The 16,850-nt window shown below is 37.3% G+C and overlaps 1 protein-coding gene across 6 annotated transcripts in view; it reads left to right on the forward strand.

Moving 5' to 3' along the window:
• Positions 1–16,850, forward strand: part of NRG4 (neuregulin 4) — a 31,550-nt gene that overhangs the window by 6,079 nt on the left and 8,621 nt on the right. For 4 of the 6 annotated variants that reach the window (XR_013929690.1, XR_013929691.1, XR_013929692.1 and 1 more), the window contains exons 3-5: positions 3,900–3,993; positions 11,802–11,951; positions 16,747–16,826. Coding sequence is in view for 2 of the 6 variants with exons in the window: in XM_080396888.1 (XP_080253014.1) it covers positions 3,900–3,993; positions 11,802–11,951; positions 16,747–16,826 (324 nt within the window). In the remaining 4 variants the exon portion in view is untranslated. Of the gene's footprint in view, positions 1–3,899; positions 3,994–11,801; positions 11,952–16,740; positions 16,827–16,850 lie in introns of all 6 variants that reach the window. The other 2 variants (XR_013929689.1, XM_080396889.1) reach the window with 1 other exon arrangement.

Raw genomic sequence — 16,850 nt, forward strand, 5'->3', positions numbered from 1 at the left:
TCCTAGTATTTCATAGTTCATGACTGACTAGCATGCACTCCAAAGTTGCTTACAAGTGAGGAAGCATGCATCAGCCTCTTTATCTTCTGTCAACCTTTCCCATTCCTCCTCCTTCCCTTTTTGGTTTTAGCAGACTTCAGGATTAGACAGTCTCTAGTATTTTAGCCTCTGGATTAGGCAAAATAGCTGAGTCAACATGTGGATTATCAAGGCTGGCTTGGTTCTTTGGGGGTGAAGGCAGTGTGGAGCCTTTATTTGTTTTTCTTTTTAATAGATAGGACAGTCAGGTTACAAAAGTTTAAACGCAAACAGACAAGATAGTTTAAGGGCAGGGTTTTGTGCATGTCCTCAAACAGAATAATTGAGAATCAGTGTATTTAGAGACTGCTGTTACATTTGCCAGATTTAAGTATTCACAGTCCAGTATTGGAACAATTTTGTTTCATTCCTCTTCACTTCTCCCAAAAAACCCTGACTTTTTTAAAAAGTAACATTTGTGTCCTACTTCTCTTTATTTAATCTCTCACTTAGAAGGACATATCAAATTACATATATAGATATATATTATGTAGAACATACGTTGATAGAGTTTCTACAGTCATATTAATTGAAAAGCTAAATCTTTTGTTGTTGTTTTTTTTTTAATTGCCCATCACCACTTGACTTGTTAAACTTTTCTATCTTGATTATGGTAGTCTGAATGTAGTATACATTTGACTTTCAAAGCATACCATTTGCATTTTTAGATTAATATAATGTATTGACTTACCTCATGAAAAATCATAACACATTCACCAATGCTAATGTAATTGGATTTTGGCTTGAATTGAGCTCCTTCTGATTCTCCAGTATACTCTTTTGCATCACTGACTATAAATTTAAAGGGATAAACTGTTGCTTTCATACTTTCCTGTCTATAAATACAGATCAGTAGCTTTCAAATGAGGTCCAAACTACTGTATTTCAGTGAAGCGTACAATACTAGAGTACAATAGTACTCTATAGAAATAGTACTCTATAGCAAGTCCACTACTAGTAGTAATTAATGTGGTTTTTTAGTGTTAGAGCTTCCTAAATTTTCTTCTATTCACTTTCATAATTTTCTCGTCTACTTTGTACTGTATTACCCTGGTACTTTCAATAAGTAGTAGCAAAGTATTAATACACAAAGTAGAACTAATGAAAAGCACAACTGGATGGAAAACGGGGCACCTGATCTACATGGACATAGGTGTTCCTTCAAGTATCTCATTACCGATAAAATTAAGGTTACCATTTTTCCCTTAGCACTGGAAAGAAGTCTCTCTCTAGAAAGAAATAGCCTATAGAGAAATTGCCTGTAACTACAATCCAAAATGTTTTGAAGGCTTCCTAGGCACTTTTTGTTTTCTCTCTCCACCTCTCTCACTTTTCTTTAATAGGCCTAAGACAGTGCCTGAGGCCCGAACAGAAGTGTGGAGTTGGGCTGCAGAGCTGGTCCTTCATACACAGATCACACCCTAACAGTGAGAGAATGATTCTCCCAAATGTTCTGAGACCTGAATGACTTGAGGCATTTAGTTTTATTCAGTAGCCTACCACTATGCCAGTGTGAGACAGGCCTACTCCTGCATAAAGGCGAAGAAAAGAAATAGAACCATAAGGCGGGATTTTAAGGAGGTTAACAAGTTTTCATTAATTCTCATGAGAATTTCTTTGAAGGCTTTCCATGAGCTGTCTAAAGGGATTTTTCTGTGTGACCTACCTTCTGTCATGTCACTTTTCTGTCTGGTAGAATTTCAACAACACTTAACTCCCTCAGATGCTTAATAGAGTTGGGAGCAGGTCAAAGTTGAGAGTTTTGCTTTTTCTCTCTTGGTTCTTATAGTTGTATAGATACCCAGATATACTGTTCCTGTATTCAGTAGCCTCTCTTCATTTAAGGAAGGATGTAGCCTTCAATGAAATTACACTGTCACAAATGTTCCACTGTTATGTTTGAATAGACTGAAGTAAAGTAATCTGGAGTTCTTGTTTAAAAACCTGCTTGGTTTTTTCTGTTACCATTTTATTCCTATTGCAGTTATGCTGTTACCCATGCAAAAGAATTTTAGAAGACTTTTAATACTGAACTTTCAGTAAATTAATTAACAGTAGACAAGCAGAGAAAGCTTCAGAGTTAAAATAAATTTCCATTTAACTTCTAACGAAGTAGGGCAGAACACACATTTCTGTTATGCCACATCCTAAGCCAATGCAACAAGGTCAAACATGAGTAATTTTTCTCGCCTTACATCCCCCTTCCTCCAACTCCCTAATATATCTGCACACATGAAAAAAGGTCCAGTTACCATTTGGATGCCAGTATTTTGATAACATGAATGTGAAACCGAATTCCCATTGAGCTCTGTGGTATAACTGCCTTCATCTTAAAATAATATAAAGACTGTACTCACACTCCTACGTCAATATGTTGTCATAAAAATGGAAGAATATATGAAAAGACGGGAGACTGGAATTATTAGAGGTGGTCTAGAGGACAACACGATGCACAGTGTTTTTGCTGCACAGGTTTAGAAGTAGCTAAATTTTTCTGTTACTCTTGGAAAAGTCAGGTTTCTTTTATATACAAAGCTGTAACAGATCTCTGCCACTGAACGTCTTATGGCCACACTCCTCACTTTTTTTCTGCAGGAAAAACCCTAACTCTTTCCTGAAGGACAAATAAAAAAACTAAAATCTTGATTCCTCTTAAACAACACTATATTTTGTATAGAACATGGCTTCTGTACATAACCAGTGAGACAGCAGAATTCTTATTTTCAGAACTTCTGGGAGAAATAACAGCAAAAACAACACCAAAAGTGTGAGGTAACACATGATTCTCACACCTGTGATGCCAGAAGACTGCTCTATTTTGCTTGTGATTGAGATATTGTGGTTTCATGAGATTGAAGAATATAGAAAAAATATATATCCATATATATCAAACCAGTTACTGATGCATTATATGTATCATAAATATACGCAGTCCAACTTCCAAATTTAGACTGCTTTCAGAAAGAGTGAAATGGTACAGTTAGATATTCTTTTTAAGCATAAAAACACATGGACAACTGCTGCTACAAGTGCCAACATTCGTATCCTGTATTTGGGGGTTTATTAGAACACCTAATTGTGTTTAACACACGAACAATTCATATAAGAAGCCTACTGAGTCAGGAAAAAGCTTTTCTGAGATCTGTGGAAATTAACATTGTAACAGGCAGTCTTCTGCATAAGTGACACTTCATAGGCTAGCTCCTCTGTTAGTTGTTAAAAATTGAGGTGGGAAAACCTGGCGGTGTCTAGCTGCGCTATGATGCAGCTCTTAATACAACCTGACACAGTCTCAGAATGTCCTGGTCCACACCTGAGACTATTCTGGGTTTATCTGTACCGACTCCCGTTCTCTCACAGAAGCTAGTTAAGCTAAAGATAGTTTGTGGTGCTGGAACAGGACAAACCAGACTTCATATAGGTCATCATATGAGTCACTCAACTTGGTATGGCTTGTGGTTGTGAAAGGCAAATGAAGTAGCGGAGAATTCAAAAGTTCCTCTCACTGAAAGAGAAATTTTGCATTTATTCATAGAACAAGTGCTTCATGATGTCTAAATTTTTGATCTTTTTGCATATCGTTAAATGAAACAATTCTGCAAGACAGATAGTGCTCTGTGTTGCTGGCGTGGAAGGCAAGACTGATACCTTATTTGTTCATAGAGTGGTTTTGTTTGTATGTGGTGGTTTGTTTTGGTGGTTTTGATTATTTTTTTTAAGGAAGCCACCCTTACTCCCTGAAAGTATAATTAAGATCTTTTATTGATAAAAATACAGAAGTCTCTATTTTTCTTTGTGTTTATTTTGGTCTTATTTTTAAGATCATGAAGAACTCTGTGGCACCAGTTATGGATCTTTTTGTCTAAATGGAGGGATTTGCTATATGATTCCTACTGTATCCAGTCCATTCTGCAGGTCAGTGAAACTAAAGTTTGTGTGTTTAAGAATTGGACAGTAGCTGCCTAAAGACTATTTCTCCATTTTGCTTCTTTAAGAAACTACTGTTAAAACATTATAGAAAAGAAAATACCTAATACCTACGGCTGTTCCAAATTCAGCAATTCATGCTCAGATCACTTATGTAGCTTGCAGAGACATGACAATATGAGAAGAATAAACGTGTATATTTGGTGCATGCTTGTTCGACAGGTGCAACCGCACTCAGTTATGTATGCATTCAGGATGTTATCTATATTTAGAACCATATTTCCTCCCTTCATTACAATACAGAAAGGAACAAAATACCCTTTGCCTTATGAATATAGACTGTAGGAAAGGCATACAGAAAGGCAATGCACATCCCTAGTTTTCCTTCCAGATGAATTATATTGCAAAAATTCTTATAACATAAAATGGCCTGACCTGAACAAAGTGAGAAAGTGCAAAAAGGAATATGATCTTGTAAGGGGGAAAAAGAATGTAGTTCAAGACTTACTGTTATCTGAATCTCACCAAAACACTCAAAGGGCAGCTTTACAGTGACAGCCAAAGACGACTTGAAGACCACAAAGAAATATCAAGGCAGCAAATGTAGATACTTCTTACACCATTTGTTGATGGGATTGTTCTTCTTTTTGAAGCCCATGTAGCACACTGGAAAAGAAGCGCTTCCTATTTTTGCATGTGGATAAGTTTCCTGCATAACTACAGCCCTATCCTTTTATTTTCTCATTTACCAAGACATAAGAAGATGCTAAATTAAATTCTGATTTTTCATGGTTCTGCATTTACTAATTCTGAGTTATTCATCAAAATAAATCATGGTTAATTTAATGGTTTTACTTAACATAGTAATAGATATTCAGACATGTATTACATACACTTAAGGATATTACCTTTTTTTCTTCTGTGGCAACTTCTGCTCCCTCTTCAATTTTAAGCTATAGCTGATGATAACTGGATGAAACACTTGAATAAGGAAACAAAATTTTCTGACATCCTTAATTGAAGTCTTTCTTTTGTTTGGCACAGATCATTTTAAACATTTGAACTCAAGCATGTAAACTCACCTAGTAGATGAGAGAAGAGGAAAATTTGTCGTAAATGCTAGCTGGAAAAATACATACAGCATATCACTGTCCCTAAGCATATTGTCCAGTGTCATACAATGAATCAGATCCAGGAGTGAGGATAAAGCTTGGAAGTTCTGTATGATGACAATTCTAATTGCTAAACCTTGCAAGCTTATCCAATGTAAAATGAATACTACACACAAAAAGTAAAATATGTTGAAGTACATAAGCGTTTTTTCTAGAAGGAATCCCATAAGCATTTTTTCTAGAAGGAATCCCATATTATTGATACTAAAGTACTTAAATGAAAAAAGAATGGTCAGACTAAACAGCATCAGTTACACAATTTCAAAGTGCCCTCTCAACTATTGTTGGACTGTGTAATGAGGAAGGTGTATTTGATGCAATAACTGTAAATATGAAGTAACAAATAGAACAAATCATTCTTCAGGAGCACAAGCTAGTCGGCACAGATAATTTCCACTTTAAAAGGGCTCCAAATGAAGTAATTTGTAATTCAGGTACTAGAGGATTTTATAATCTGCTGAAGCAGAAAAGTAACATCTTGAGAGCATTTCTGTTACACTCAGGCAATCTTATTGCATTTAAATTATCAAGTATTTTTCTTCTGTATCTAGTGGTTGATTATGAAGTTATAGGGGTTTAAATAGCAGCATTCTATTTAAGCATGTCCTCATTCTAAACATGTTCCTTAATCAGTCAGAGAAGGCTAATTATAGATGAGAAAGGTTTTGTTTACACACAGATATCTTAGTAATCAGCAATGATGTGAACAGAAACAACAGAAAAAATGCATCACTATCCAGCAGAATTCAGCAAAATATTTGGTGCTTTGGAACTTGAAGACTGGCATCATCACATAGTTGCATAAAGTTTCTTTGATGCAGGTTTCTGCCAAATCCCACCTAAAGCTTCCAAGTGTTCTCAAATTATCATCTCCTACCAACAGGAAAATTGCATCAGTTGTGGAATCAAAGGCTGAATGATCATTAGCGCAGCATTGATTAAAAGGGGGAATAGGACAAGAAGAGACTAACAAACTGTAAAAATACCTTAAAACACATTTGCCTTAAAGAATGATGCCAAATTACATCGTTCTTTAGAAATTTTGTAGCATGCTAACAAATTAAGAGCCACGGTTTACTTTTGGAATTTCAGGGTTTTTTACCATTCCAAAATGAATTAATATAGATAGATACATAGATATACACATACACACAAGGTAGAGATTTAATAGAAACAAAACATTAGTTGATTCCCATCCCCTGTGCAACATTAGCAGATTTTAAATACAGCTGATGTGTGTTAAAACATGAAGTTGCGCAGCTGCCAGCTTCCCTCATTCCTGACAATGTGTTAAATGATCTTAGCAGCAAAAGGCACACCTGTCACCATAAACAAGATGAGCTTCAAACCCAGGAATGCTCAAATGTACTAAATAAACATGCAGCAGAATGGAGAAGGATGGAAAAGCAGCTGCCTCAGGTGTATCATTTAACATGAGGCTGAAAGCTGTTTGCCTCAGCACCTGATGCACAGCTGTCCCATAATCATTAATTAATGCAGTGCAGAGTTAAGTGAAGATCTTGTTTGACAGGAAGCTCCGGTCCTTCCCTTTTGTCTTACACATGGCAGATTTCTGAGAGCCTTCTTTCTGTATTTCAGCCAAAATACAGATGGTGTGAGACTACACAGACACAGCTCCTCTGCTTCCGAGGGCAGCACGCACAGAAATCAATAGTGAATGCTCTCCTTTTGAGGAAGGGATCATATTCTGCAGAGGACAGTGCATTCAGACCAAATACTGCAAGAGACAAAGACAGAGGCAGACCTCCCTGAAATCCTTGTGTGTGATTAAAGGGTATCTCTGCATTCCCCTTCCTTTGCTTCTACCCTAACACAAACTCTTCTCCACCTTTCCTATACTAATCCAGTAAATGCTGTGCAAATTTCTTCTATGACTTTCTGTATACCCCATCCTTGTCTGGCTCCTCCTCCAAGATGGGTCCTTCATTTTCTTTTTAAACGTCCCTACAAGTGGTGTACTTGCTGTGCCATAAGCCTTCAGAATATACATGCTGCAAGTTGCCAGTGAAGGGCTTCCCACTCATCTGGGCTTTTCTTCTTTCTCTGCCCCTAAAACTAAACTTTCATACACCCCAGGCTCTTCTGGAAACAAAGTGTCCAATTAGTATTTTTCAATTCTGCTTTTAGCTTGAATGGTAGGAACAAAAGTTAAGACTATGCACCAAAAGTATAGACAAAAAAAGTTAGTCATTAAGATTTATTTTTAATGGGACATAAAAAATAAAATGCAACACTAGGTTATGTGTTTGAAAAGTATGTGAGCAGAATTACCAGATACTGTAAAGCTTGCCACATAAACACATAGCTAAGGGAGTTCTAGGGGGAAATAACCCATTCTTTCAATTTCTCTCCAGTAGTAGCATTCTTATTTTACTCTGTATGTGAATACAACTTCAGAGTAACAGTTTTGAAGCTCATCTGAACACAGAACTTTTAAAAAAGCTGCTTAGAGCTTCCAATTAATTTTGCTATTGCTTATTCACTTTGGCTTTAAATTCTTTTTCATACCTATTAGATGCCCTTATAGTGTATAGATCTGGACAATATTTAGGACCCTGCTACAGACTGAAGATTATGGTGATCTTTTGAAGCTATCAGCCATGTAATCTGAATTGTATTGACAAGCAGATAATTTTTCAGCTTTTTCCTGCTTGGAGTTCTGTATTTACATGCAAGTAATTTTTATACCATGAAGCATCAGCTTTTCCCTGATGAAAAAGAAGAATAAACAAAACCTGAAGTGAAAACGCCTGTAGTGTAATACTAAGCAATGGGAGGCTGTGCATATTTGACTCAAAATCCTACTTCTATTTTTAAAGTCTGTCAGATACTTGCTTATGACACCCACCTTAGAGTCTGGAAGAGAAAGAAACCTTACCTTCTTACCTAAATCAGACAGGCAGTAGATCACTTGTACTGTCTCATGAACTGCATCTGCAAACGAGACAGCAGTAATGCCTTCTTATAAGGGGGCTGTTATGCTTACATTTTAGTAACTGATTAGATTGTAAAGGATCCATATAATTGCAGACCCACTGGTCATCTCCTGACATCTTATCCAGTGCCATCTATTTCCTTCTGCCTTGCATTGATGCTAATACAGATCATTTTGATTAATATCCTGTGTTGAAAGAGGCTGTGGATTTCTGTTTACCTGTATTGCATTAGTGTTTTGTGTCCAGCACAGCTCCTATACTACGTTTGTATACAACAGTTAAGGCTGGCTCATCTCATCTGACAAGAGGTGTGGGGGTGTGTGCAGGCATCTAGGAAAGCAGAAATCTGGATGTCATCTGAAAATGGGAGTTTCTGGTCTCACAGCTTTTCCTCAAACATTTGAAGGCTGTTCTCTTTTAAGTCTGATTGAATTCAAAATTATAATTTCTTAGAGGAGGAAAGACCTTTTTTTCCCATTTTAAAAATCAACTCTGGAATGCTACATAGTAGGATCATTTAAAGCCAACACAAAGCATGGGCTGAAACAGCAGGCAAACACCATATGGATGATGTTGTGCAACAGCAACACCTGGCGTAGTGACCACAAGACTTAATTATCTTAACTTTCTCTTACTATAGCCTAGAAGCAGGCTTCTCTGTTTTTCGCACTCATTCACTCAAGTACAAAGCACAGTTGCCTGCCATATGTGCAACTGCAAATGTGTCATGTTTAGCTTGTGCTCTGCTTTTAGGCATCTGTTATAAACAAGATAAACTATGAGTTGCTACTTATTTTTAAGGCTGTGTATAGTAAGACTGACTACCTCTAGGAGACACTATGTAGATACCGTCTGCCTGGATTATGTTCATAGCCCACATGCTTGTTAGAGGCTACTTTTCTGTCTGGCTTGCAGTCACTGTGTATGTAACTCCACGGAAATTACTAGAACCCTCCTAATGCAACACGATAAGCACATCTTCTGAGGGAGTTCCACTGCTAAGTCCTGAAGTCTGCTTATTTTCTTTCCCACCAATTTTAGGAAAGGACTTAGGGTAGAAACCTCTCCCTCTCTTGGTTGTCTTAAAGCATCGGTTGCTTCTATATTTGACGTAGTCCTTCACCTGTTTGTACACCAGCACCAATGACTTCATAAAAGCTTGTGCAAGCCAATATTTGAACATCTGGATTTTCAGAAGTGCCCTAACTGTAGCAGAGACTGGTGGTAGGCTCACATGAGCTATAATTTTGGTTATTTAAATACAACCAAGATATATCTCATCTCATTGTTGCTGCTGCTATGAAAACCTCCGTAATTTTTAGGTTATATGACAGTATTTTCAACACAGCATGGAATCGCTTCCAGCAAGTGTGTCAACAAGTCAGCCTAGAGAAAGTGAAGGTAGCTTTGCAATCCTCAATCCGTTGAACACAGTTAAACAGATACTGTCTGTTACTAACAGATACTAACTGGCAAGTCATGGAAAACATGTTTCTAACTTTTTTTTGTTATATCCAGGAAGAATTAATAGGTTCAGCATCTAACATGTTTCAGTTTTGCATGTGCTTTTTTAGTGTATGTCTGTTTCCCTTTGCTATAACCTTGGATTCATACTGGCTATAGTTTTCCCCTTACAGTCTTAGGCCTTCTGGCTGCTCTTGAGGGCTTGTGGCTATCTTAAGCATCTGGTTCCATTTTCTGTTTAGTAGAAAGTGGCCACAATCTCAGTGATCCTCTTGCTACACTGCCATCACATTCCCACTTTTTTCCCCATGGTCTTCACAGAATATGAATATGACTTCCATGCACTCTACTGGATGTCAACAGTTCTCTAATCCTAGCCTTTTACCTAATCCTATTTGCAACTCTCTTCATCTAGGACTATCTTCTCTTCCTCCTACTTCATTTTTCTCTTTAGGCGACTGACTTACTCCCTTTACACCCATTCTCTAGAACTTTTCCATGAGTCTTTGATGCAAAAACCCTTTTCTTTTCCTTCCTGTATAATTTTAGCATTGCATTAGTCTCCAGTTTTCATTGGTATTCAATACTTCTATGAATTTTATATCCCATTTTCTATCCCTGTTATTCTATTCAGTTCTTCAAAGCATTTCTCTCACACTTGCTAGAGAACAATGCCCTAAACTACACTTCTCAAAGTATTCTACACTATTTCAGAAATAGGCCACCGAAATGCCACTATACTTACTGTAAATATCTGGGACATTATCTCAAGCAATCAGAGCAGTCCTTCCTTCTCCCAGCAATCAAACATAGGCATTTTGAAAAGTGTCTTTAGTAAATGGTGGCTGTTTGATCAGTTGCACAGCTTTTATATACGATAATAATTAAATCTTTTTTCTAGTGTCTAAATCTTCCATTTTATTCCCAAAGGCAAAGAATTGAAAGACATGGTAGTAATTCTTTGCACAATAGTTTAGACCAGAAGGCCCATAATCTACAGAAAGTGGTGCTGGGAGTCACATCAAGCATGCATCTTGGTATGTTCACTGTGATCCATTTATCTTATTTAGATACGCTAGACTTCTTTCTTTTTTGCCAGTTCCTCCCCACTCCGCCTTCATATCCCTCATCTGAAATTATACTTTGCAGCTGCCAATGGCAGTTGAGAACTTCAAGTATGTTATGGAGTTTAGCCCATTTTTCTCAGCTGGAGCCTGAAATTGCTTATGTCACAGACTATTATGACTTCAGTGCCAGAAATAGCAAGAGGGAGCAAGATCTTTAGTAATACAACTAGAGAGAAGCAAATTTACATGTATAAAAGACACATGCAGAATATAATTACTGAATAAAGTGCTTTCCATTTTCTGTAAGGCAGTAAATTCCTTAAGAAAACTTAGCAGAGTAAGTGCAAAGTATACAACAAATGAAGATCAGTTTAGGTTCAACCTATCGATTTTTGACTCAATATGAATTACTAAGCCATTTTATTTATTTTTCATAAAATATCATAACATTTTACCATGGTAAAATACCACATTCAGTTTAAGTCTTTCTTCAGAAGAAATTTTCAGAAGCTCAATACATAAAATTATCATGGTGGGGAAGACTTTTATAGTTCTCTCCAGGAGAGGGTCATTAACCAAGCACATAACATGTTCTGGCATGAATTGTTACACCGCACAAACTACTGCATTTTAAGGTGTACTCTGACTCAATGAATTCCCATTTCCTTGATCTATTTAGCTGACAGTACTAGCCCTTCAAAGGACAGCTAGCAAGTTACATGAAAGGGGGAGAAGAAAGCATGACTGCTCTACGAGAAACAGTGGGGTGACACAGTTAACACTAATGAAGTGGATTTAATTAATTAAATATGCTAGTGGAGGAGACAGATTTAACTGCAAAGTACACCACTGTGAAGTATATTACTAATCCAATGAATATATTCAGAAAATATGGTTTAATATAGAAAAGCAGTATGGATCAGAATGTAAACTAGATGCCCAATGTACCCAATTCCCTTTGTTCCACAAATATGAGGCAATTGGAAATTCCATAATAAGGCTTGCTGTGAAGCAAATATAAATGTTGAATTATGCCATAACAAGTTCACTCCCCACTTAAGACCAAAAGAAGCCTTTGTGCTTTGCATATTAGATGACAAATTACCATGTAATCCCCATAATACTTGGTTTCCCAGGTGTATTGAGAACTACACAGGAGCCCGTTGCGAGGAAGTTTTGCTGCCCAGCATCAAGTCCCAAGCAAAAGGTGACCTGTTCGCAGCTTTCTTGGCTTCACTTCTTCTTCTAGGAGTCCTTGTAATTGGAGCATTCTACTTCCTTTGCAGGTAAAAGTGCTTCAGAGTGCTGAAGCTATTTAATCAAGTAGAAATTTCTTCTGGTAATCATGTACTGATTATTTGAATGTAAAAGTATGTGATGAATTATCCATAAGGTTTGTATGGTTATTCAGCATAATTAATGTGGATGTCTTTAACTTGTTGCTTGTAATAGTTTACTTCCTGGCTTTTAGTTTTCTCAGTGTCTTTTCTAGCTACTACCTATAGTTGTTTTGTAAAAAAATACATGTAGTACACCCATTTCTGAGGGATTTTACAGTCTACCTAGAGACAGTGCTAACATTTTAAAACATTAGTCAACCTTTATGTTGTCCAAAGATTGAGAAGCAGAAGCAAATTACCAAAGTGCTTAAGGATCAGAAACTGGTCCACTGCATTGAATTGGCAGCCAAACCAACTGGTGCCATTAGCTCCCAATTCCTTTACAGCTCCTGGTTTAAAAGAGGAGAATGAAGGAAAGAATACAATTCAAGAATAATCTCAGGTAGATGTTTATTAGCTAACTAACATCTAGAATAAATCAGAGGGCTAACTCATTTATCCAGGATGATCCACGTTTGAGTAGCATGAAAATGTCAGTGCTAGAGAGCAAGTGCTGCAGGTTTGGTTTCAGTTCTTTCAGGCACATTAGGACTGACTGGAAACCCAGAAGCAGTTACTGGGATTAAGTCAACGATTTGATGCTGTACATATATCATTACACTTACACACCAAACCCAAATAAACTTACTGTCTTCACTTACTCGCTGCATTTATGTACACAAGTCAACCTCCTATGTCTCCTCTTGTTTTTAGAGTACAGCACTTTTTGTAAGAGCTCATTTTGTCATACACTGTTAATTTATGCCTTTATGAGGCAACTTACTAGCCCCTGTACTTCTCAGCCATCACAGGATTGCAGCCTCTTCCTCTGCCTCCTATGCTGCATTTCTCCTTGGTTATGATAACCTAAGGTTCTTGCAATTCTGTTCTTTGCTCTCCTGTAATCACAGTGCCAAATCAACCTCTCTGATCAGTGCCTTTCAGTGAGCAACCTTTGGAACAGCTGGTCTAGTTTTACCTCAGCTGCTGTCATGGAAACCCATTGAATGCCAGTTTTTCCCGTAGCTGAATATATTTAGAAGAGATGGGAGAGCTTTTGATAAAACAGTTTGTATTAATAAAAAAACCTCGTTGTAAAGGTTACTCCCCACCTTAGTAATTTTATTTAATTAATCTTGTCTTAGCAGTGGAATGCCGCAGCATTTGTTCGCTAACAAACATTTGCAAATTACTATAAAGTTATTAGAACAGAATGCAGCTTTAAATAACTAAAGAAAAATTAATTCAAGTCTCACAGAGGTATGGAGAGTATTTCTTTAGAAGTAAAACCTGCCTCTGAGAAGAGGAAAAAAGGGCTTCAGAGAGCAGAGAATTCAGAGAGTAAGCTGTTAAAAGATCCTTGTCCTCTTGCATACAGTAAAATTTGGGGAAGACTGGGGACAGTCTGCTGAGCTTTATGGTCAGAGCCTTGCACTGCAAAGTACAGAAGCTTAGACTAACAGCAGTGACAGGTCTGTGCAAGTCTTTCATTAGACAGTTGGAAGATGAACCTCAGCTACTTTCTTTATAGAAGATCAATTTACTCAAGATTTACCTAACTGGCAGAACACGTAGTAGAGCCTTTTTATTAGAAAATTAACAAGGGCAGCAACTCAGTCTTAACATAGTTGCTCTTGAACCTATCTTACATACCAGGCCAACCTGGGAAAACTCATAAAATCACGATCAACTTCTTTAGTGTAAAGAAAAGAATGTAACTGGCTAAAAATTGAATTGTCTTACCTTTACACTCCAGAGGCTGATGTAGCACTGTCATCTGCTAAAGAACTCATCTATTAAAGAAACTCTTTACATCTAGAAGTCCTTATCTCTTGACTGAAGTGACCAACATGTAAGAGGAATCTCAAGTGGATACTTTAATCTACTCCCCTCTTTTCAGCTATATAAACAAGGATTATTGCTAGCAGATATCATTAATATTGCTGTAATTTTTTCCCCCCACAAATCTACCACCTGTATCACATTCTGGAAGAGGAGGGAACTGGGGCTTTTAAGGGTTAGCAGAGAGTTTACATCATCCTTGACTTGCCCATTTGATAGAATATATTACATTTAAAATGTTAAGAAAAATATTGTGCTATGAAATTTCCACTATTACACTGTATTAACCAATATGTTTGATCCAGAATCAGAAAGCAGAGAGCTTTTTCCCCCACCCTGTGTGTTAGTAAGCATTTCTGTGGCTCTTCCAGCTGGGGAGTCTAGTGTGGTTTTAGTATAAACAGTAATGCAATCTGAAGAGATGCAGAAGAGGAGATACTAAGCGCAATTTAGGATACAGTAATTGAATCCCTAAAATTATACATCACATCTTTTAGAATTTAGAAAATCAGTGCTCTTTTTTTCTTGTCCCTGTCATCACTTTTACCCGCCTTCCAAGTTTTTTTCCTCTCAGGTTGCTTGGGGCAGATTTCAGGACCAGGCATGTGCAAGTGCATTGAATGCTCCCTACAAACAAATCCATTCAGTGTACACAGGTAGAAAGAAAGGATTTCATTGCACTGCTTAGAAAACCAAATCACAAGTAACAGTGAAAGTAACCCATAAAAGAGGGCTGCATAGGAAAAGCTCTGGGTGAACAGTGGGAGAATTCTCCTTTTATATTTAGCTGAGTCATTAAATTTTTATCAGCCGAGGATTTGTTTTTTCCAATCTGCCAACAATCTGCTGTTAGGCTGATTTCATGCTGTATTTGATTGACTAGGATTCATCAAGATGGTATGGTTTGGGAAAGCAAACCTACAATGAGAAAGAGAGGAAATCAGAGATAATGAAGAAACAGTATTTCAAATGGCTAGAGGGTGACAGTGATGATAAGTAGAACACAAAAGAGGAAAAGAACTGAAGGTTTAAGTGAAAGGAACAGCAGAGAATGGAGGGAAATAAGAGGGAGAGAGTGATCAAGGACTGGTGATGAAAAAATGCGTCTTAAAACTGGAAAAGATAAACAGTAGTCTCATTTGCTGGAACCTGCTGCAGGAAAGGCTACTATAGAGTCTCAGATTGACAGAATATAATTACTCGGATAGTAAAATGAGTAGCTTTAATTTACTTTCTGAAAAAACAATGAGGGATGTTTTTGAAAAGAAAAAAATATGCTTTTGTGTCTCCTCAAAGGTGAGTCCTATAAACCAACTTTATATCATATTGTAGAAATTCGTAAGAACAGTACTGTCCACACCCAAAATTAATGTGAAAACCAGTTCAGTACGTTAGCTTCCTATGTCACTTTATCAAGTTTTCTCCAGGACTGTGTTGTTTCACAGGCAATAAACGTTGCTTCTCTGTCAAAGGGGGAATCCTGATCTTTAAAGAGCATGCTCAGTTCAGTTTGCTACCTTCCTGTAAAAGCTCAGCACACAAAACTGTTGCTATTTCTAACTATTGGGATTCACTAGAAGATACGGCATCAGGCCAGCAATTGTATTTTAGCTAATACTAATAAAGATAGTAAAATACTTACATTATGAATGTAAAACTTACCCATATATATATATATATATATGTTGTTGTTTTGGGTTTTTTTAAATCAGAACTGGTTTTTTGAGAGCGATTTGCTATTTAACACCAAAAAAACCATCCTGGATTGGAGTAGGCTTCTGTGCAGCTAATAGGCCCAGGAGCAGAGTTTGGAGGTAGAGAAAATCCAGATCTAGCCGCTCTCTGTCTTGACACAAGCACACGTACACACCCTGCCAACAAATGGTACCGATAAAGCCTATCACTTTGACCTGGGGAAAACAGGGAAGTATGCAAAAATCCTTGCTATTTCGTTTTTACTAAGGCATATACTGAATACGCCATAACAAATGGCATATTTTGCTGTAAGCAATTCACCTATCAGTACAGGTTCATCTGGCCTTCTTTCTCTAGAAACATATTGCACAAGGGTTACTGGAAGAATAAGGTAGCTGATCAGTATAGAATCCACATAAGCCAGCTTTTATTTAGAAACAATAGAGGCCTGAATGCCACACACACAGCTTAGAGGAATAGAGAAAATCCTAGGGAAAACTAAAATAAACCTGCAGTTCCTTTCTGTACTTTATTATAAGTCCATGTTGAAATGCCAAACTAGGTAAAGTGCGTATTGATGAACAGGAACTCAGCCAGCCAAAACAACAGGGTCTAGGAATAAAGCCATTGAAGCCGTCCAAGATGACAGACTTTGTGGAGGAGTTGTATCACCGCAGGACACAAACTGGACAGAAAGGAGAACAGCTCATGACTCGTCTCAAGAGAGCAGATGCCTAATTACTATTAAAAGAAAGCGAAAAAGCAAGCAAGAGATCAGATCTGCTTAAACAGATCTGTTTCTCCTCAAGAAGGTGTGGAAAATATCACATTATTGATATTTCACTTCCAAATGCTGAGAGTTAATGAAAAATTAAATCATTTTGTGATAGCTACTAATTGCTTAAAGACTGGAGAAATCAAACGGGAACATTAGCTTTAGGGAAGAAGTCATGTAGTTCCAAGTGCTGATCTCTGTTCTTCTCCCTTGAATAAGTGCTTGTCAAAAATGTTCAGTGTTAGAAAGTAATTGCTGAAGATCCATGTCACTTTTTGCAGTGAAGCATCGTTCAATTAATGTATGTCTTCTCTGATAACTTTTTTCACTCTGAGTGTGGGATTTTTTTTTTTCCTCCCTGTTGTCTGTGGTTTTGTTTCTTATGGTCAGGAAAGCTTCAATTCCAAGGACAAGTTCTTCGGAGTGTGGTGCCAGCCTGGTTGAGACTACAAGCAGCAATGGCTGCAACAGTGAGTACCTTGAAGTTAAATGAC

This window comes from Falco punctatus (assembly GCF_963210335.1).
Source record: "Falco punctatus genome assembly, chromosome: 7".
NCBI lineage: Eukaryota > Metazoa > Chordata > Aves > Falconiformes > Falconidae > Falco > Falco punctatus.